This window comes from Cydia strobilella, chromosome Z, assembly GCF_947568885.1.
Source record: "Cydia strobilella chromosome Z, ilCydStro3.1, whole genome shotgun sequence".
Lineage (NCBI taxonomy): Eukaryota > Metazoa > Arthropoda > Insecta > Lepidoptera > Tortricidae > Cydia > Cydia strobilella.
Window position 1 is genome coordinate 17,257,806 of NC_086068.1, and position 21,848 is coordinate 17,279,653.

The 21,848-nt window shown below is 37.3% G+C and overlaps 1 protein-coding gene across 1 annotated transcript in view; it reads right to left on the reverse strand.

Annotated features, from left to right (window-relative positions):
- LOC134755126 (V-type proton ATPase 116 kDa subunit a 1-like) overlaps positions 1–21,813 on the reverse strand; it is a 31,146-nt gene extending 9,333 nt beyond the window's left edge. Inside the window, exons 1-11 of the mRNA XM_063691605.1 lie at positions 21,654–21,813; positions 18,301–18,477; positions 17,678–17,850; positions 13,754–13,946; positions 11,503–11,679; positions 8,406–8,618; positions 5,321–5,471; positions 2,756–2,917; positions 2,455–2,660; positions 1,752–1,861; positions 481–608 (exon numbers count right to left, since the gene is read on the reverse strand). Coding sequence (XP_063547675.1) covers positions 481–608; positions 1,752–1,861; positions 2,455–2,660; positions 2,756–2,917; positions 5,321–5,471; positions 8,406–8,618; positions 11,503–11,679; positions 13,754–13,946; positions 17,678–17,850; positions 18,301–18,477; positions 21,654–21,770 — 1,807 coding nt within the window. The 5' untranslated portion in view covers positions 21,771–21,813. The remainder of the gene's footprint in view (positions 1–480; positions 609–1,751; positions 1,862–2,454; positions 2,661–2,755; positions 2,918–5,320; positions 5,472–8,405; positions 8,619–11,502; positions 11,680–13,753; positions 13,947–17,677; positions 17,851–18,300; positions 18,478–21,653) is intronic.
- Between the last annotated feature and the right edge of the window lie 35 nt (positions 21,814–21,848).

The following is a 21,848-nucleotide window of genomic DNA, read 5'->3' on the forward strand; positions in this document are numbered from 1 at the left end:
AAAACTTGGTGTTTTTGATAAGTCTACTGAGTACATAGTATACAAAAAATTACAGCTCTCTAGCATTGTCCAAGACGAAGCTACGAGGGTTCGAAAATACGGCGAAACGTGCCGAGAAAAGATATGCACTGCCTTTTGCCCATTGTCTCGTCTTGGCGGGGGCACGGCCGTGCCCCCAGATGTTATCTACAAAACCTACAACTGGAAGAAAATTGTACAGTAAATAGTAGTCTCACGGGCATTAAACGTGCATTAAACAAACCTTTTTGTAACATAATCTGCATTTCTATGATAAGAAAACCTCGTAACATTTATTACTTATGACATTTATGAATTTTAAGATACTATTTTATTGAAAAAAAACATCGAATCCCTAAAAACAAGTAGGTGTTTGTGTTTGGATGATCGTATGTAGATAATTTTAAGTTGGTACTTGTTGATATGATATTACAGAACTAAACAGAAATATTAGTTACTTACGAGATGCACCGCCATATTTGAACCATTTAAAAAAGATTAAAATGACCAGCCAAAAGAATATGCACAGCAAAAACAGTATTTGAGGTATAAATTGCAGATAAATCTTATATCTATACTGTTTGAAAAACCTGGAATACAGAAAATATTATTTTGTAAACGGGAAATAAAACTATAAATTGAAATGTAACGGTTAGCCACTTTTAAAAGTAATTTTTTGATAAAAGTTTTTATCGCTGACTGTACTTTCCAGGCAATAGCCTCTTTTCAGAAGCGACAAGAAAAAGAGGTCGACAGACGGACTGTGAACGCCTGAAATAGCTATTGATCCATGAAACACCTCATGAAGGGAGACCTTCCTCTGTCACTCAAACGTAGGCTCATGGACATGTGCATACTTCCAGTCCTCACCTATAGTCAAGGGCCTGACACTCTTTGATAGAGAAAGATAGTCTTATTGCGATTCCTGTAAGAGGAAAGAGAAAATAGTGCCATGCTTTGTCCTTATCACCGATCGGGTGGCATCATACCGGTGATGGCGAAATACCGAAATTTATAAGAGTGAAAGAGAAAAAATCCTATGCTGCCCAAATTTTATATGAATGTTCTTTCTCTTACCCCCGGTCGCTCGGTGGCGCGTCTATAACTACTTGTATATACTATGTCTATGCTTACAGTGCTCAGACTTGGTCTTTGATGAAAGCTCAAAACCAAACTCGGGGTTTGTCAGAGAGGTATGGAGCGCAGCATATTAACACACCACGCTGCGCTCTAAAACTCAAATAATAGATGTAGCTCGAAAAGCGGTCAAGTTAAAGTGGGACTAGGCTTCATGTCTGCCGTATGCCGAATGACTTGTGGGCCAGGATAACCACGGAGTGGATAGGATAACCCCGCGAGTCAACCGACCGATCTGCCGGATAACTTGGATTCCTTTTTGAGTGACTGGCTAGTTGTACCACAAAACCGGAACGAGTGGAAGAAGAGGGGGGAGGCCTTTGCCTAGCAGTGGGACACAATAGACTCGAAATAATAATGTACTTTCCGATTCTAACAATCCCAAACTGACCTGTGCGTTGACTCATCACTCATCACTTACATCACAGTCCCTATGGCCATGTTCTGTATGGACGTTTTCAGAAAAAAGTGTCCCATTTACTTCTTTGAAACAATAACATCTTTTGGGTTCCATCGACTCAGAATCGCGGAGACTATTTATTAAGAGAAACATAAGTGTTGGTTGCTAGTGAGTATGTCATATCGCTACAACTTACACAAAATTAAATAAACTCATAGTCAAGCCAAATATCATATGGGTAACTCCAATAATTATAGAGAGTTTCATTTTTAGCGAGTTTTCGAACAGGATCTTGTTCTTCGCCAACTGAAAACGTAAAATTAAAACTTTAATAACACGATTAAGTAAAGGGGCCCACTGACTATCAGTCCGCCGGACGATATGGGCCTGTCAGCTAGAACAAAAATTTGACAGTTCCGAACAACTGATGGGCCGATATCGTCCGGCGGACTGATAGTCAGTGGGCCCCTTTAGATTCACAAAATGATAAATAAATTCCTAAAGCACCGCAAGTTCGCCTAATCAATTTACAGGGAAAGTTAAATATAGTAGTAACTAAGGAAAATGCTCAATTTGAACTAGTTCTATGTCAAGCGGGTATCATGAAAGAGCTTAAATTGTACATTAAAAAAATATTATTAATTGTACATTAAATCATACTGAAAAATAAATATTTATGATGGAAAAAGTCAAAAATACCATTATCTCCGAAGAACCTCTACCAACGAAAGATTTAAAAAAAATTGAATTCAGTTCACATGATAAAGAATTATACCTGAAACATACATATATTAGGTCGCGCAAATGACTGATACGCCGATAGATGGCGCTGTACATAATAATGATTTGTAAACTTCTGGTTATTTAGAGTTACATATTTATTAAATGTATATATTTACTTCCCAAAATGGATCCTTTCCAAAGACGTAAGCGTGAGTGTGGTCTCTGGGTTCCAAAAGAAAAGACTCTTGTTGAGACAATTCGGCCAGAGACTGTTTAACTGTCCAACCGGAATGAAATAATGTGAAGGATTTTGAGAAACAGTCATTATATACAAAACCAGCGTAAATGCTGAAACAACTCATCAGCAGCATTATGTATCGACCTGAAAAGTTTGTTTATATTTTTTGTGATGCAGCTAAAGTAACAACAGTTACAGTTCACTAATTTGCTAATACATTGAATATAAACACATTTTACCGCCAAAAAAGATATTCCATATCTCGCTGTCAGACCTTTCTGCCATGAATTTTTTTTCATTTATAAGCATCCAAACAGCAGCTACCAGCATGATCGTCCCGTGACCCATGTCGCCAAACATCAATGAGAAGAGAAACGGGAAAGTTATTATCGTGTAGAGGCCTGTAGATATAAATGTAATGAAGCCAAAGATTTATTAAAATATATTTTCACTTCAGCAGCTCGAACAAGGGTACTTTGCTACTTAAAAACTGAGTGAGACAAAATGACGTTCAACTGACCTTTATATTCAAATGTCATTTCAACATACGGGGCCTAATACAAGTTCCAAATACTTGGATTCTATTATCTCTGTCCCTTTCACGTTATTAGCAAAAAGAAAGGGACAAAAAAAAGTTCAAACGACATTCAACTGTATATTGACGGTTTATAATAGACCCCCGGAAAACGTCAGAACGCATCGTTTCAAAATACGGGTATGAATTCTTAATAATTAATTAATTAAAATAAAGTATACAATTTGATAAAAACTATATTTTACGTATTTTGTTGTACAATTAAAATAATGAACATAAAAAGTACACAGATTATCACGTAAAATAAATAATTCTACTTTTAACAATCTTCTATAGTTGACAAATAGTAAGTGTCCGCAATTCAGACCGTATCTTACAAAGATTTTTCTTACCAATAAAAAGTTGTCAATTGAAGTGTCAATTGATGTTCGTTATTTCCATATTCTTTAAAACAGAAATTTATTTCGTTTTGTTTTTTTGTTTGAATGGGGCAATTAAACTTAATTGTTAGAATAAATAAATATCTTAAGAAAACATGAATGAATAAGCGATGAAGAAGGATTACATATTTCAGGTTGTGTAATATGTTCTCACTGCCGAGGTGAAAAGTTGTGTGTACTACACGAGATCAGTTAATACCATCTTGTGCGCTTTGAGTCCCTTACCGGCGCTATACTTACTCAACATCGTATCTGCAACACTCATTTGATGACAAAAACACCCGTATTCCGAATAAAAGAAAAGCGACATTTCCATCAAATGATTGTTGCAGATATGAGGTTGAGTAAGTATAGCGATGTTACAACGCTCATGATTTTTCGCTTGCACGGGACTCAAAATAAGCACTCGATGAAATATCAAACTTTGCTCTCTTGTTGTACAATTAACTATTAATAACTGGAACTACCTGTTGAAAAACTTAAGTTATATTTTTCACGTCTTAAGGGACCCACTGACTATCAGTCCGCCGGACGATATCGGCCTGTCAGTTAAAACAAAAATTGGACAGTTACGAACAACTGACAGGCCAATATCGTCCGGCGGACTGATAGTCAGTGGGTCCCTTTAAGATTAGAGTTTCCTTATGACAACAAAAAAAAATGTGCAGTATCGTTTCGGGATACTATAGGAAACAAATGAATGAAAAATTATGATAAATACGTTTTTTTATCAAAATTATGATTACTAATTAATAAGATGACAGTGTTTTACCAAAATCATTATGGAATATTAATAAAAAAATACTAACTACATTTTGTGTTAAAAGTGTGCAGTATAAGTAGTATGTTAAAAAGCCTGTGTGTGTGTGTGTGAAAGAAATAGCCTTTCCAAGCTGTAGGCCTAGCGCAGGAGAGAACCTACCCACTTCTTTCTAACTGTATTAATTAAAGGGGACGGGTATAGTTTATCTCGCGGGCGAGATACTGTTGCGCCCACATTCTGTGGTTGCGCCACTCCTGTGCTAGCCCGGCTGGTGTGGTAAATTATTGTCCCCTCACTAGCTCGGAAAGTTGTTTTTTATCCTTCAATACAAGCGGGGAAAAACGCGTTTTATCCACTAGTGGGGAAAGTAATTTGACCTTGGATGGAGCATCTTTAAGTAGCTTGACAGATAACAAAACGTAAATCGTTTATGATAATGATTCGTTCGATATTAATTATCATTAAATAAATGGTTTGAGAATCTAATGAAAAAAAACAAGTTTAGCTTTATTTAATGATTTTAAGTCATAAACCTTAAAATTCCATAAGAAACGTTTGTTTTTTTATAATGATGTTAAATATAATTCTGAACGCACAAGTTGAGTCGATGCAATTTCAAAACGCATCGTTGACATTTCATACGTCAGAAATGTCAACATTGTCAACATTTTTTTTACTAAAAAACTTTTCTCACCGACTCGCGTAAAAATACAGAACTTCCAGAGTTTTCTGTTATAATATCGTAAAGAAATGAGTGATTCCAGTGATGAAGATGATCTAACGCCTGTGGATGTTGCATTTTCCTCGCTATAGTGAGGTGAAAAGTTTTGTGTTATACACGGGCGCAAATGTTTTTTACTTCTCGTGTGTTGAAACACTCGCGAGTAAAATACAACTTTGCACCCTTGTATAACAAATAACTATTTATTAAATCTGTTATTTTTTGTCTTTTGTAAGTAGCCACACTATTATATACTTAAGTATAATTCTATTTCAGTTTATGACTACGAAGTAGTAATTTTCAACAATGATCACTCGATGTGACGTAACATATGTATTTAATTACCTGGATTTAATTCCCTGTAAGTGGAATCACCATAAGCCGAAATAAGCGCTTGAAAGCCGTACGTAAATCGATTGGTGCGATGGAAAGTTGGGGGCGTCTCAGTAGTTGTGAGTTTGGACATGAAACAAGGCACCGAGGTTGCCAATTTCTCCTGAAAACATAGTAATACTTAATGGAGCTTTCCTAAGCCTGAATGACTAACTGAGTATATATTATATAGGCTGCGATTCTACCAGAGCTATGCGAGGATGCGTAGCGAGGGATATGTTTGTTAAGAACCAATAGAATCACTTCATTTACCTATCCTTGCTCTGCGCAGCTCTAGAGGACAATATTATATTGGTTTTTAACAAACACGTCCTTCGCTACGCTTCCTCGCACAGCTCTGGTGGAAACTCTGCCTAAGCATGCTTGCACGACTAACGATCCGGAGCAAACTGAAGCGAAATGGCAGAAAAACACGGCGTGAGCCTCAAGTCAAGATAGCAGGAGGACTTTAAAAAAAACCTAACTTTACGGAGAAAATCATTGGTTTCTATCAAAGGTACTGTGTGAATTACTCAAAGTACAATACAATTACATACATTTATATTAAGAGTGCATCGTCCGTCCAGTGGCGCCCTCATTAGCGGGGTTGTTTCTAATAAGCCAATTAATTTCTGAATTCAGTATACCTATTTAAGTTTATGTCGTACTTATTAGGTGATGAAGCAAAAAATAAACGAAATAAAACTACGTGACTTGGACCAAAAGTTGGGGTATCAGTTGGACTGCAAAATTAATAATGTTAATATACTGGATTATACAGAAATGGATTGGTTTATTAGAAAACACCATCCCCTTAATGAGGGTGCCACTGGACGGACGATATCCCCTTAAAGGTACAGTCGAAGTCAAAGATATGTTTACACTTTTTCACCTTACTCCCAAAGAGAATTTAACCACTACGTCTTACTCCTTTGTAATAAGGTGAAAAATGTAAACATATCTTTGGCGTCGACTGTAGGTACACTACAAATATTTCGTTGAAATATCTGGGGTCCATCCGCCTTTTTGTCGCTCACAACTCAACGTCTCGCCAAGAGTTGCCAGAGTAAAAATTGCTACTAGATTATACTCTGGCAACATCATAGGAGCTCTTCGCACAACTTGCCTGGATAAGGTATATGACGAATTTCCAGTGCTTAATTCGGGCACGGATCGGATTCATAAACAAGCTATCTTCGACAAAAGGTACAAAATACAGTTATACGAGGACGACAATTACGAAGGACTCAATCCTCGGGAAATCAGAATCTTCACTGATGGGTACAAAACAGACAGCGGATCGGGGTCTGGAACCTTCTCAGAAGACCTGAACATGTCAATCACCACTCCGCTAGGAGCCCATAACTCGGTATTCCAAGCTGAGTGCATGGGCATCATAAACGCGGCGGCTGCCATCACTGCAAGGAAGGTAGTAGGATCCTCCATCCGCATACTCTCCGACAGTAGAGCAGTCTTGATGGCTCTAAAAAGCCATATAGTCACATCCAAACATATACACGAATGCCACGAACGACTAATGGAGGTATGTCATAACAATAAGATCACCCTACAATGGATCAAAGGACACAGCGGATCCCGGGGTAACGATGCTGCGGACGAGCATGCCAGGCAAAGATAGAGTGCGGGAGCGATTGGCCCAGAACCGATCCTCCCGATACCGTTTAGCAAGGTACGCTCAATGCTGCTGGCACGTACAGGGAAACTACACACAGAACATTGGCTAAACCAGACTGGATGCAGACAGGCCAAACAAGCCATGCCTGGCATTTTTTTTTTTAATACCACGTCGGTGGCAATCAAGCATACGGTCCGCTTGGTGGTAAGCAGTTACCGTAGCCTATGGACGCCTGCAACACCGGAGATATTACACGCGCGTTACCAACCCTTTAAAAACCTGTACACTCTTTTTTTGAAGAACCCCATACTGTAGCCCCTCGGGAAAACGTCGGTGGCATCAACGGGAAGCTCACAAGGGTACTCCTTCAATTAGGAAAGACCCGACTGAGCATGGTAACCAGTGTCATAACAGGTCATGGACCATTTAACAAACATCTTTTTATAACAGGTGTCACAGACAGTCCCCTATGCAGAGGATGCATGGAGACAGAAGAAACAGCCTCTCACGTGGTGCTGGAGTGCAGCGGAGTGGCCCCATACAGGGCAAAACATCTCGGATCCCCGAGAGACCTCCCCGAGGTCCTACTCAACATCAAAGGTTTGATAAATTTCCTCGAGGAGCTGGGCTGGCAGGACTAGCCTACCCCCATGTCACGCAAAATAGGCGCCAGTCGTCGAGTTGCGGAAAATCGCCCGAACTACAATACAATACTATGGCAAGCCAACTTTGTCAGTAGATTAAGATGAAAAGGGACGACGGACGTGACCGCTTCTCCATACAAACGTAGTCCCCATTTTCCCCTTACTCTCCGTGCATTACATGTAATGCACCGTCCAATTAACTCGGTCACGTCTACGTGAGGTTAGAAATGGATAGCTCTGTAAGCTTATGCATCACATATAATGCACGGACGTATCGACCCATGTCATTGTTGAAAGCGAGGGACAGTAGGTTAAAGTGTTAACATGATAAAAACAATTTCTAAGCATTTTGATGTATTTTATCTACAGCTATATGCTCGTATGGTTTTTTTTTTCGATATTTAATTATTATAAGAATTAGGAGCGTTTAAAACTTTGTATGGAATTTGTTTTTCGCTCTTAACTTTTATAATAAACAAAAAAAGTCAAACAAAGAACCATAGCTATGGTAAATATACATTACAATCATTGTGTAAAAATATTTTCCATAATGTTAAAAACCAGGGAGGAAAATGGGAACTACGTTTGTATGAAGAAGCGGCCGTCAAATAACCTGTAGAAGGCGCGTTATTCTATGTTTGTATGAGAGATCGACCCTTCACTGCTTTTCATATTTTATCATTTTCGGCCTTTTTCTACTGACAAACATGGCTGCGCTCGGCTGAAATAGTTTTTCGCCTTCTCTTATACAACTAATTACTACATGAAATACTATTACCGAACAATTATCCAATACTTCTTGTACTCGCCCCAAATCTGTGGTTGGAATCCAACATCGACCAATCAAACAATTCTTGGTTATATCAACGGTAAAAAAATTCATAACATGATATATTGCTTTTGCCTTTCTGAGTCTCAACAGATATGTTGGATAAGACTTGGCCATCGTGCGCATTACCATGCAACGGTGAAACTTAGTTTCTTTTAAAACCTGAAACAAAAATAAAAACTTCAAGATCAACTGTAGATGACATCGCTATCACAGTATGATAATATTGATAATCATACTGAAATCATAATTGACAATGTTAATTATTCTAGTATTTCCCAAAACCTCATTAAAAATCTTTAATCGTAGTACGTTGCGATATAAAAATATACCAATACCAAATTACAGCTTTTTAGCACACGGTCGCGGACGGACAGATGGACAGATAGACAGACAGATGGACATGGCAAAACCAAGGGTTCCTAGTTGACTTCGGAATCCTAAAAAGTTACACAATGTGCGTTTCAAATTTAATTTATTTCCTAGTTGCAAGTAGTAGTAGTAGTAGTAGTTGCAAAGAATTTTTTGTAACTTTTTCAAAGAACATTTTATTTAAGTAAATACTTATGTATTCATCTAAAATTTAATAAAATACGGTAAAATTAAATGCTTAAATATTCTTTTGGTATATTGAGATTTCTATCAACAAGATACAAACAAATTATATTAAAACAGACGTACTATCTGCACTGGATACACAATCAGCTGAAAAAAATGCCCCCCACAAAAGTACCGCGGAAATAAATCACGAGGTAGTTTTTCGTTTAGTGTTGTTTGGAACGCACAAAGGTGAAGTTGTCAACAATGACGAAATGTGCAGTAAAAATATATAAAAATAACAATCATAAAAAAGGAAAAAGAATGGAATATATTTCTTTAGGTTAGTTCTTTGGATAGCATTACAGAATTAATGTAATCTGGTCGTAATTAATTCATGGTTTTGAATAAATTATTTTGTTAGTACAGTCACCTGCAATAATATGTTACACAACGAAGGCCGCAAAAATATCTGACACGATCTTATTTGTAGAGTCATAACTCATAAGAGAAGGGATGTCAAGGAACAAAAATCTAACGAGTCGATGTGATGTCAATTATTTTTTATATGGAATTCGTAAAGCATAATATCGTCGGGTGACAAGCAAAAGTCACTAAGTACCACTACAAGTTCATAGCCATAGTGAACCGTATTATTATCCGAATAAGGTTGATTTTGGTCTAATTATTTTTCAGTAATTAGTGAGATTTGCTTGTCACCTGACGATATTATGTTGTTAAATTCAAGATTTCCAGTAATACCAGACCAGAGTGGACTGCTATTATAGCAAAAGATAGGGGTGATGCACTTTTTAAACCAGGCAAAACTGCAGTTGTGTGTTCGGCCCACTTCGAGCTTCGACGCGAGCGCGACCATCAAGGACTTACACCGATGAACTGTAAATGTTAAACCTGTCCGCACACTGTAAAGGGGCCCACTGACTATCAGTCCGCCGGACGATATCGGCCTGTCAGTTAGAACAAAAATTTGACAGTTCCGAACAACTGACAGGCCGATATCGTCCGGCGGACTGATAGTCAGTGGGCCCCTTAACAACCACAGGACTTTTTTGATAAATTTCATAATCAATCAGTACCTATATTATAAATGTCCGCTTGCACTAAATATATTGCAAAGAAAGAAAGTGCAAAGAGTAAATGCAGACACTGTTATTTAAAAGTTGAATTTATTTCAAGGAAATTAGAATTTTAAAATGTGCAGTTTAGTTAAATAATTTTGTTTTATTATAACTAACGTACACGGGTTCTTTCCACGGTTTAATTTTATTTGAGCTCCCGGTAAAATTAAAAACCATGGTAAGAACCCGTGTAAGTACGTTAGTTATAATGTGTAATAGCCGTTGTACTTAGTTTAAAGAAGTGAATAAATTCGTTTTATTTACACGACTGCCCAAAAAGAGAGTGTAATGTTTTTTATTATTCTGGTTTTTCTGTACATTAATATTAAAGTATACCAAAGCGACTCCATCGGACTTAAAGTTTTAACAGTGCTGGTACTTATGTTTGCAAATTTGACCCAAAATGCTTATATCAGTAAGTTATTTTCTGTACAAAACATTTATCTTGAATCAAATTTTACGTAAACGTTTTTATCATTAATGCAAATGGTACGCAAATGTCATCAGATGTGTAGGTATGTGGGTCAGAACCCACATTTTGGGGACGTTTTTGTTCTGCTTAGTGTGTTAATGTCTAATTCTAATATTATTATATATCTATGTATCTGCTTTATAAAGAATGGTTTAACAAACAACACTTATATCTCATTATTATTTACAACGACGGGACTTAATCGCGTAAAATAAGTTTTAAATTTACCTCCGACGTTTCGAGGACGGCGTTGTCCCCGTGGTCTCGGAGAAGACACTACACAAAAATACTAAAACTTATTTTACGCGATTAAGTCCCGTCGTTGTAAATAATAATGAGTAAAAATCGTGAAAGTTTAAATCAGTGTAACACTTATATCTACTTTGCAACATTACACTGTTGTGTACAAGACTTCGAGCACAAAGTAATAGATGGTGTTACAATTATCTGCATCATAATATTCATCTTTAAATATACTATATAGGTATGATTGATAAATTGTACTATGCCTGGACAAAGGTTAATTTAATTTCTGTAGTGACTTGAATTTGTATAATAAATTCGAATATTATTATTTTTTAGTATGGAACGTTTCCCATCTATCTATGTGGGTATAGGTATGTACAGATGTAGTGCATAATTATTTTCCTTCGGATTTTCACGGAAACGTACGAACGTGTCTTGCTATTTCAGTCAGTCTGGATACAAAAAGTACTGAAGTTGATTGAAGTAGCATGACAAATACGAACGTTTCCGAGAAAATACGAAGGAAAACAATTATGATTTACATCTGTAGATGTATGCGTAGCGTAGTGTATACTTATACCCATAATCCTATAGTAGGCTACTAGTTCTTCTCCAACTATTTAAGCGGCAAAGTTGAGCATTTACGAATTACCAAAGATAGATCTACAATCTTCGTATTAAGTAGTGCTTCGGCTTCCATCCTCGCCGAGGAGGTGGGTGGCAGCGGGTACAGGTCGCACCGGAACCCATCGCACACCTTCTTCATGCGGGCACCGAGCTCCTCTCCTTGGGTAACTAATAGAAAGGCCACCTTGCGGACGTCAGTATTCTAAAACAATATCTCTTTGTTAATTCAGTGATAAAGATAAAGATTTTTTTATTTGCGAGAATACTTAATTCTAAAATACATAGGTGTTGTTTTGTTAGATGTGTACAGTATTCAGTCGCTCAAAACGACATGCAAATTTTAAAAAAAATCACGAATTATTATAATAATAATAAAACAAGTACAAATAATAAAATTCATAATAAATAATAACATCAATTGAAATTAAATACAATTTCCAACCTTTTAAATCTTACTACTTACTTCTGCAAATTATATTCTAAGTATTCCTTCACGCTATAAAAACAGTGCTCTAACAGAAAACTAGTAATTTTTTTCTTGGATTCCATAGAGTTTAGTAGTTATATGCTTTGGGCAAGCTGTTGTACAGAACTATGCACATATTATAGAGAGAAGGTAAGCGAATTGTTTAAATTAAAATACTACTACACTCAACATACAAATAATCAAAACAGATCTAAAATTTTCAACCGATACTTTTATAGGGAAAACTGCTCTTAATCACTATGAAAGGAAAATTTAATTTTAAGAAATCATAATATGCAGCAAATTTATTTTTAACATGACTAGCTCTTGAATCCTTAATGAAAACGAGATTTTTGTAACTATTTTGTTTATTGTAGATACGAGTGTATGCTTTTGTCCGATAAAGATGTTAATAAAATTACTAACAAAAATTATACGGCTACTTGAACGATGTGGGCGAAAACAATTAAATGACTTATTGATGAATGGGTGGAAAAACTTTTTTGTGTTGTTATTCTGTCCCGTTGAAAAGGGGACAATAGTGGCACAAGTTGTTATAAAAAATGTTGTGTCACGTTCTAATAACATACTTAGAGTCGGTTGCACTAAACCGTCTGTCACCGTTAAAGCGTTCGCTAGATTTTTTTGTATAGGAAGTTTCATAGATCTCTGCTTCGTGACGTTGATCAGTCTGTTAACTGTGGTTAACAGACTGAACTGGCCCCTAGTAGATGGCCCATTATGGAAAGGTCTTAACTGCCACAAGAATGCTTTTTTGGTACATTTAAATACTTGGATCAAAATCCTATTCGTTGTCTTGTCTTTTGTCCCCAAAAAAATGTGACGTAGTGTAGCTTTTTGTATGGGATGCAATTTAGTTTTTAATTTTTCTCAAGTAAAATATAATCTACACCTATAAAGATATGTAGTAAAGACTGAAGATTAACCGCAGCAAAACAAAAGTGACGATTGTAGATCGTGCTAACCAAAATTAGCCATAAGTTACACATATTTCAGTAAAGTCGTACAGTCTTATATCTATTTAGGGGCATTGATCACAAATAACGGTGGCTGCGTAGAAGAGATCAAACGCCGGATGGTGATTACAAGATCTGCCATGGATAAAATGAAAAGAGTTTGGAGGAACCGGATCATCACAAGGACCACAAAAACCAGGCTTGTCAGAATCCTCATATTTCCCATATTTCTCTATGCTGCCGAGACATGGATACTAAGGGTATCCGAAGAACAGAAAGTGAATGCACAGGTATATCATGGACTGAGTTCAGGACCAACGAATCAATTCTTGAGGAGCTTGGCATAAAAGAGCGTTTGCTTTCTACGGCCAAAACTCGGACCCTCAACTTCTTTGGACAAGGAAGAGTGGGAGGTGACAGCTCTACGAGAGGAATGGCGACGTATCGTTAAGCGAGTCAAAAGATTACATAATGGCCACGACCACTCTCTAAAGAGTGCAACGAAGAAGAAGAAGATAAAGACATGTAAATAGCACTCGACTTTATTTATTTATTACAAGTTTATTACAAGCTTTTTTTAACTTGAAATGTACCTATGTGATTATGTATGTATGTACTTATGAAACTAATGTTTGTAAGGGTCAAATCTTAAAAGTTAAATTTGACCCACTTTCCGACTTTGATAGAAGACACCAATACAAGCGAGACAGAGTGGGCAGAAACAAGACAACGAAAATAATTTTGACCCTTTGCCCAGGCTACGTAATTATGTCAGCGAGTGACAAGAAAAAGTTGATTCACCCAACCAATGAAATCGAAAAGCCATGACATACATTCATGGGATCTTGAAATATTTGATCATCATCTGACTGCTTGTAGAAGGCGCAGCCGTGCGAGAGTCGCCACAACATGAGCTGGAAGCAGTACGAGCGCTTGCGCTGCACGAGCCCGGTGATCACCGTGAGCCGAGCTCCGCTATCATCAGCTGCGTGGTGACTTACTTTGCCGCCTGTACTAAAATTTACGCTTATTTAATATTTAATAAGTATTTTCACCTCAGCAGCTCGAACAGGCCTACTTTCGTCACTCCCTGGAGTGAGGAAAGTCGCACTTCCCTCGTGCGCTCGCTTCGCTCGTGATTCAATTATAGAATCTTTCGCTTTCTCGGGACTCAAAATAAACACTCGCAAGAAAAACCAACTTTCCTCTCTTGTTGCACAAATAACTATTACGTTTTGTACGTTGTCTGTTTTTAAAAGTTTTTACAAACCAAATGGATTGTTTTATGTTGTAAGACAGAATGCAAGTGAGGACAGTCTATTCAAAAGGGCTTATTTCTCTATGAATACCATACAAAAACCGGCCAAGTGCGAGTCGGACTCGCGTTCCAAGGGTTCCGTACATTACACGATTTTTAACAATGTATTTTTTATGTGAAACGTGAGTGAAATATTTTTTATTAAATCCGTAGGGGTCGGATCAAAAACTAAATAATTAAGTCCGACTCACGCTTGACTGCATACATTTACATTTACAATAGGTTTTCCTGTGATCTATAGGTAAAGAACTATTTTGTTTTTTTTTTTTTTTCAAAATTTTAGACCCAGTAGTTTCGAAGATAAAGGTAATTTTTTGGCTATTTTCTTAAATAACCTCTAAACTATTTATTTTAAAATATATATTTGAGATTCTCACAACGAGCTCTTTCATTTGATATTAACACAAAATGTTTTTATTTTAAAAAACTTTATTTTTTAATTTTCTCATTTACCCCCCAAAAGTGTCCCCCATGTTTAAAATTCATTTGTTTACGTTACATTTCCGTCTTCAATTCACAATCTTTCATATGTGTACTAAATTTTAACTTAATTGGTACAGAGAAAATAGGCTGTGACAGACGGACGGACAGACAGACAGACAGACAGACGTAGGTAGACGTAGGTAGATCCTATAAGGGTTCCGTTTTTTTCCTTTTGAGGTACGGTACCCTAAAAATAAGCCCTTTTGAAAAGACACTCCTCAAGTATAAGGTGAAGGAAATAAATTGATGAAATTTAATGACATTGTCAATAACAAATTTTCTTATTTCAGTACCAGTACGTTCTAAAAGTTAAAAAAATTAAAATATCAACTAACATAAATAAGGAAATTGCAAATGCTATAATAGGCTAGATGTTTTATTTTTATTTGTGGTATCAATCGATCAGGTTTGTTTTTAGAATCAAATGTCTATCATGGGACCCACTGCATTAGAGCAATACAAAAGTTAGAAATGATAGTCAAAGTCAGACAGTCGTACTTCACTCGCAAAACGCTACGCTGCTAACAAAACGATAAGTGAACATGACGTCACGGTCACTGAGATGGAGAGCCCATCTTGAATGTATGGAAAATAAGTAAAATTACGATATCGTCGGTGAAATATTGCGTTTATACATATAGGTTGAGGAGTGTCTTTTCAAAGGGGCTTATTTTTGTATGGTGTTCATAGAGAAATTGGCCCTTTTGAAAAGACTCCTCGCTTGCTATACAATCTTTTTTTTTGGATAAAATGTAAGGAATCAAATTGTACCCTTAATTTATTCCTTTTTGGAAGTTAAAAAAAACATTAAATTTTGAAACTTAGATCCTGTATTTTTTTTATATATTCCATAAATAATTTTTTAATATCCACATAGTTGTATTCAACGACACATGTAAAAAACCGTCCAGCCGTTTGGGCCGTACGGTGTGAAATGTGAGATGCAAGAAATGGGCATGCATCCTTCTGACACAGTCGGGTAAAAAGACAAGTACTAGACAAAATATTATTGCAACTAGGGAACAGATAAAATTATTTTTTAATACAGCTGCTCAAAAAGTGCTACTTTTCGTGGCTGTTTAGCGTGCGGAAAGTTGGTTTTCGCGAACTAGTGCTTTTTACTTTTCCAATTTTTTTAAATTTATACTTGTTCCAATTCATGACTACTTATTGATGAGTGTTTATATTAGTTTCCTTTAAACGTCGTAATCAACATAAAAACCTACTGTTAATGTAAGAATACGAAAAATATGCATATTTCATATTTTATTACTTACCTCTTCATCATTATAAGTATTATAACACGTTTATTTTTTAATGTTGAAAAACCGTTCTTAATAAGTTGTCTGAATGGAACGGAACGCCTGTCAAAGAAGGCGTATTTTCTTACTGCAAGAATGTTTTAAGTTTCCAAAGGCAACATTCGATATTGTTTTTATAAATATACGATACACAAATAATCGTAAATAATGATATTTAGGTAATAATAGTACAATGGTTTAATATTTACAATTGTTTCTGTCTTATAGAACATGCATTTGAAAAAAAAACTTTCATTGAAGTGGGTTAAATAATAATAACAAAATCTATTCTAGTCGAATAAAAGCCAGAAAAACACCTCTTCATAATGTCAATGTCAATGATGTCACAGAATTAATAATATAAAAAGTTTCGAATTCCATTCCTTAATACTTGTTGCTTTTCTTATTTTTTCGCAACTGTATTAAAAAACGTCGTTCGATACACGTGCGGATATGTCATTATTCACTCGTGAGGTAATGACATACTTTCCGCACTAGCATCGAAATGTACTATTATTTTAATTTATATTTGTGTTTTTCAGTAATCATACTACTATATAAATTATAAACCAGAATAGATGTAAAAAAGGTAACCAAGCCCTCCGGTGGCTCAGGCCGGGTTCGAACCGGCGTCTTCAACTTACGCCAGGGGTGCGTAAGCGCAAGCGTTACCCCTCCAATAGGGCGGCGAGGCGGCATATGGGGGGTTTTTAGTGGGTACACCGTGGGCCTCATTAGCCTAGACGGGAGTCCCACATAACTACTTGGGTCACTCCCCGCACCCGGGTGGTATGCGTAATGCATTTTTCCCTCCTAACAAAAAAAAAGGGGGTGCGTAACTCGTCCTTTCTGGTATTCTCGGCTCCGTTTGGCTCAGCATTGCTTCGAGCAATTGTTAGGGTTGACACAACTTGACATCCCTTTGGGTGCACGACCACATAAAAGATAATGACTTGAATTTTGATAACACTAAATAGCCTAAAGGGAAAGTGCCATATATTAGAAAGGGACAGTATGATTCGACCCTGAACCGCTGTCAAACTTCGGTTTTTTAGGAAGTTTCATTTATGTACGGTAGTACTATTATTTATTTTATGCTTATGCGGCTAACGCCATTACCTCTAAGCACACCGGTCACGTAGCTACGGCGGCTACGACGCCTAGCCTTTGAAAAATTGCATATACTCTAGAAATTGAGACCGGTACCCTATTTATCTATCCTTTATATTATAATACTTTTCTGACGTAATCCTAAACGGAGGACCACATAGTAATAGTGTTTTATACAGTCGTGATATAATAGAGATTTTTTGAGTCAAGTACCGTGGTTACCGTGTGTGTGTGTGCGTGTGTGTGTGTGTTGTTTGTTGAACGTGGCAACGCGGCGAGCGTGATGGGCTCCTTTGCATCTGGAGGGGCACGGGGCGAATTTTGTGAATAGTTTTTGTGTTTGTTAGTTTCTAGTTTAGGTTAAGCTTTTTGTAATGTTTGAAAGTAGATATTAGGTTTTCCAAATTGTATTTCTGTTTGTTTAGGTTAATGGTAATTTTAAGTTGTTTTTATGTATTGATTTTGCCATGTGTGTATTTGATACATAAGATTTGTTTAATTAACATCGGCTTTATGCATTGAATTATACAAAAATGAAGACTTACGCCGCTTGCCTGATTGCCCCCAGGTTAGCTGTCTGCAGGTCCGCATTGCCAATCATGAGCGAGACGCTATACAACGTGTAATACATTTCGGTCAGTTCTGCGTAAGTTTTATTCATAGTTGTCACGCTCGCGGACATCTCTACAACAACTCTTTCCCATTTTTCAATGACGGTCTGTAAAGCAGGAATTGTTTTAGAAATACTTTGAACCTTATTAGCTTATTACGTTTGCAGTAAGGGTTCCGAATAGAAACGTACTTTTTAACGTTTGGGTATTTTGGGACATGGACGGTATGAATTAAAGTCAATGTGACATTAGATAATTTTAAGAATAAAATAATTTTAACATTTAGCTATTTTGGGACTAACAATAAGTTGTTTTGAAAATTATAACGATATTTAATGACATGATGAAATTCAGGTGCAATGAAAACAAGCCTCAGCAAAGGCCCTATGTATGATAGTTGTATTGAGGGTTATGTAGAAGATAATTAAGATAAAAAGAAGGGAACCGCTAGGCGGGTTCTCGGTTCGTAGGCGCTTTTCGCTACAAAAGGGGAAAATGCACAACATCGGCTACAAGCTTAGCACGTAGCTCGCACTGGCAGTGAATGCGTTAATAACCTCGTAAGTATTTGTTTCATGAAGCTCAAGAGCAGGAGGATTGTCATGTAGTTTTGGTACGTAAATAGCATCATCTCGCATCTTGTCGCTGATGTAGCGCAGTTTTCGATCAATTTCGGCTATGCGACATATTTCTAGCACGTACGCGCGCTGGAAAGCATTGAGTTCTTCATTCAACTGCAATAGAAAAAAATACGGTGTCAGTTTTTCATCAATCTTGCTCGTGAAGCGTAGTATTTACCAACGCGACTTATATATTTTATATACTAGCTGTGCCCGCGGCTCCGCCCGCGTGGAATTCAGTCTGTGTCAGTAAGGGGCTAATTCACCCCTTATTTCTCTCCCTCTCCCCTGGAGGCGGAACTTGAAGTTGACAGATGGATACGCTAGAGAACTTAGTCCAGATAATAGTTATTTGTTATACAAGGGTGCAAAGTTGTATTTTACCCGCGAGTGTGGAATTGAAACACGAGCAAGCGAAAGGATTCTAAACTTGAACCACGAGCGAAGCGAGTGGTTCTAAAAGAGAATCCTGAGCGTAGCGAGTGTTTTAACACACGAGAAGTAAAATATATTTGCACCCGTGTGTAACACAAAACTTTTCCCCTCACTATAGCGAGGAAAGTGCAACATCCACAGGCGTTAGATCATCTTCATCAACTGGAATCACTCATTTTTTTACGATATTATAACAAAAAACTGGAAATTCTTACGAAACTTTTACGTGAGAAGTTTTTAAGTAAAATTTTTGTTGACAATGTTGACATTTCTGACGTATGAAATGTCAATGATGCGTTTTGAAATTGCATCGACTTAACTTGTGCGTTCAGAATTATATTTAACATAATTATTAAAAAACAAACGTTTATTATGGAATTTTAAGGTTTATGACTTAAGATCATTTAATAAAGCTAAATCTGGTATTTTTTATTAAATTTTCAAATCATTTATCTAATGATAATTAATATCGAACGAACCATTATTATGAGCGTTTTACGTTTTGTTATCTGTCAAGCTACTTAAACACGCTCTATCCAAGGTCAAATTACTTTCCCCACTAGTGGATAAAATGCGTTTTTCCCCGCTTGTTTTAAAGGATAAAAGACGGCTTTCCGAGCTAGTGAAGGGAAAAATATTTTACAATAAAGTAAATACCACTATAGGTAAATAAAAATACACTTCAAAATCAATAGTTTTTTTCGCTCTTATCCAAATTGTTGACGTGATTGAAGCGACATAAAGTAATAGGTGTACATCAGACGATACAGTACCACTTTTGTATTTTTACGTCCTTGACTGTACCTATCCAAATCATGAATATGGCAAATATCATCCAAATCGGTCCTCCAGTCAAATCAGTCTAAGCATGAAAAGGTAAGAAATAAACACATAGAAATCCATACTTCCTAATAAACTTTCGAATTGAGGTCTAATATTAGTTAGAAGTAAGATTAGAGGAAAGGAGAATAGATATCAAAACCGCGAGGCCGATATTTACATTTTATTTACAGTTATGTTTATGTATGCACAGCTAAAACCTATAATTATATCTACAGTTAGATACAAATAAGTACGTATGTAAAGTATATTTATATAACATTGACGTGACACAATATTTCTTTGTACACCACATTGTGAGTCCCCGGCGGGCATCAGCCTGAACAGCTCCGCGCAGCTGGTGACGCGCGAGCACGCCACGTAGAGCTGCCCGTGCGAGAAGCAGCCCATGCGCAGGATCACGCCGGCGGCGCGCAGCGTATGCCCCTGCGACTTGTTGATGGTCATGGCGAAGCAGACGCTCACGGGGAACTGTAGGCGCTTGAAGCGGAACGGGAATGCTCGGGATGAGGGCGATGCGCGGGATGAACACGGCTTCTCCGGCGTCGCACCCCGTTAGGATCTGCGCCTACATATGTATCTTTGGGATCGCAACCGAGACTCGCGCTGGCTTGCCGTTTCAGCCGAAAGCGAAGCAGCCTGCCTGGCTAGAGCGCCACTGAGTCTCTCACTGTGGTCATCCTCAGACTCCTGAGACCGAGCCCCTTGTAGACTCAACGCGTTGCGAGACTTTCGCGAAAGCTTCTATTTTTTTCGGGAAGGCATGGTAACGGGTATAAAATGCGCGGAGGGGAGACCCCGGGAGATCCCGAAGTGGAGACATATATTATTATACTCTTTGAATGCGAGTCCCAAATCGTTTCAAACTATCCACCTTCGTGGCCATTATTAAGTGCTTAAATGAGGCAATACGTATGAATATGGATGCGATATAATTACGATTAGGTATAATTCATGACGAAGAAAATTATAATTATACGCGTGTTGATTTATGTGTGTTGATTTTACCACTGCGTAACTATGTAAACTCATTTTTAGGGTTCCGTACCCACAGGGTACAAACGGGATCCTATTACTAAAGGGGCCCACTGATTACCAGTCCGCCGGACGATATCGAGCTGTCAATTGTTCGGAACTGTAAAATTTTTGTCCTTACTGACAGGCTGATTTCCCTTTTCAAAAATTCTCTTTAGACTCCGCTGTTCCTCTGTCCGTCTGTCTGTCACCAGGCTGTATCTTATGAAAGGTAGACGGTATGATAGCTAGACAGTTGAAATTTTCACAGATGATGTATTTCTATAGCCGCTATAAAAACAAATACTAAAAACAGAATAAAATAAATATTTAAGGGAGGCTCCCATACAACAAACGTGATTTTTTTGCCGTTTTTAGGGTTCCGTACCTCAAAAGGAAAAAACGGAACCCTTATAGGATCACTCGTGCGTCTGTCTGTCTGTTTGTCAGTCTGTCACAGCCTATTTTCTCCGAAACTACTGGACCAACTAAGTTGAAATTTGGTACACGTATGTAAGTTTGCGACTCAAAGATGGACATGTAACGTAAACAAATTAATTTTAAAGACGGGGGCCACTTTTGGGGGGTAAATGAGAAAATTAAAACATAAAGTTTGTCATACTATATCGTGTTACACTTCACTGATATGCGTTAAAATTATAAAAACAAACGAAACCGTCAACGCCTCTATACGAGAGTAGGCCAAAGCTAGTGGCGCCATCTGATCGAGAATTAAATTTTCGTGATTTTCGAGGCACGTTTTTTCCTTAGACTGTATCCATCTATTACAGAGTTATATCTATCTTTGATGGAGAGCTACGAGTATGTCTATTATGTATATTCCGTCGCCGCGTGGTACAGGTTGCGATGGGGACAAATTTATTGTTTGGTATGGCTTCTCTATAGTAATATTAACTCAATGCAATCAGACAGTCTCTTTTAAGAGACTGATGGTGATATCAAATAAGAGCATGGCAATTGAATAACATTACGATACTTACATCGGTAAACTGCACGCACTCCATTTCGCCGAGATTAGAAAGTACCATGAAGGCAACGTCCGGCGGCAGGAACATGTCGCACTGTGTCATGGGGTCACTCCGCAGCATATAACTCATCTTAGTAGCTTATTCCCCACTAAAATAAAATTTTACTGACCCCGTCTTTCTCGTCTAGCATTAGCATTAGCATAGCAT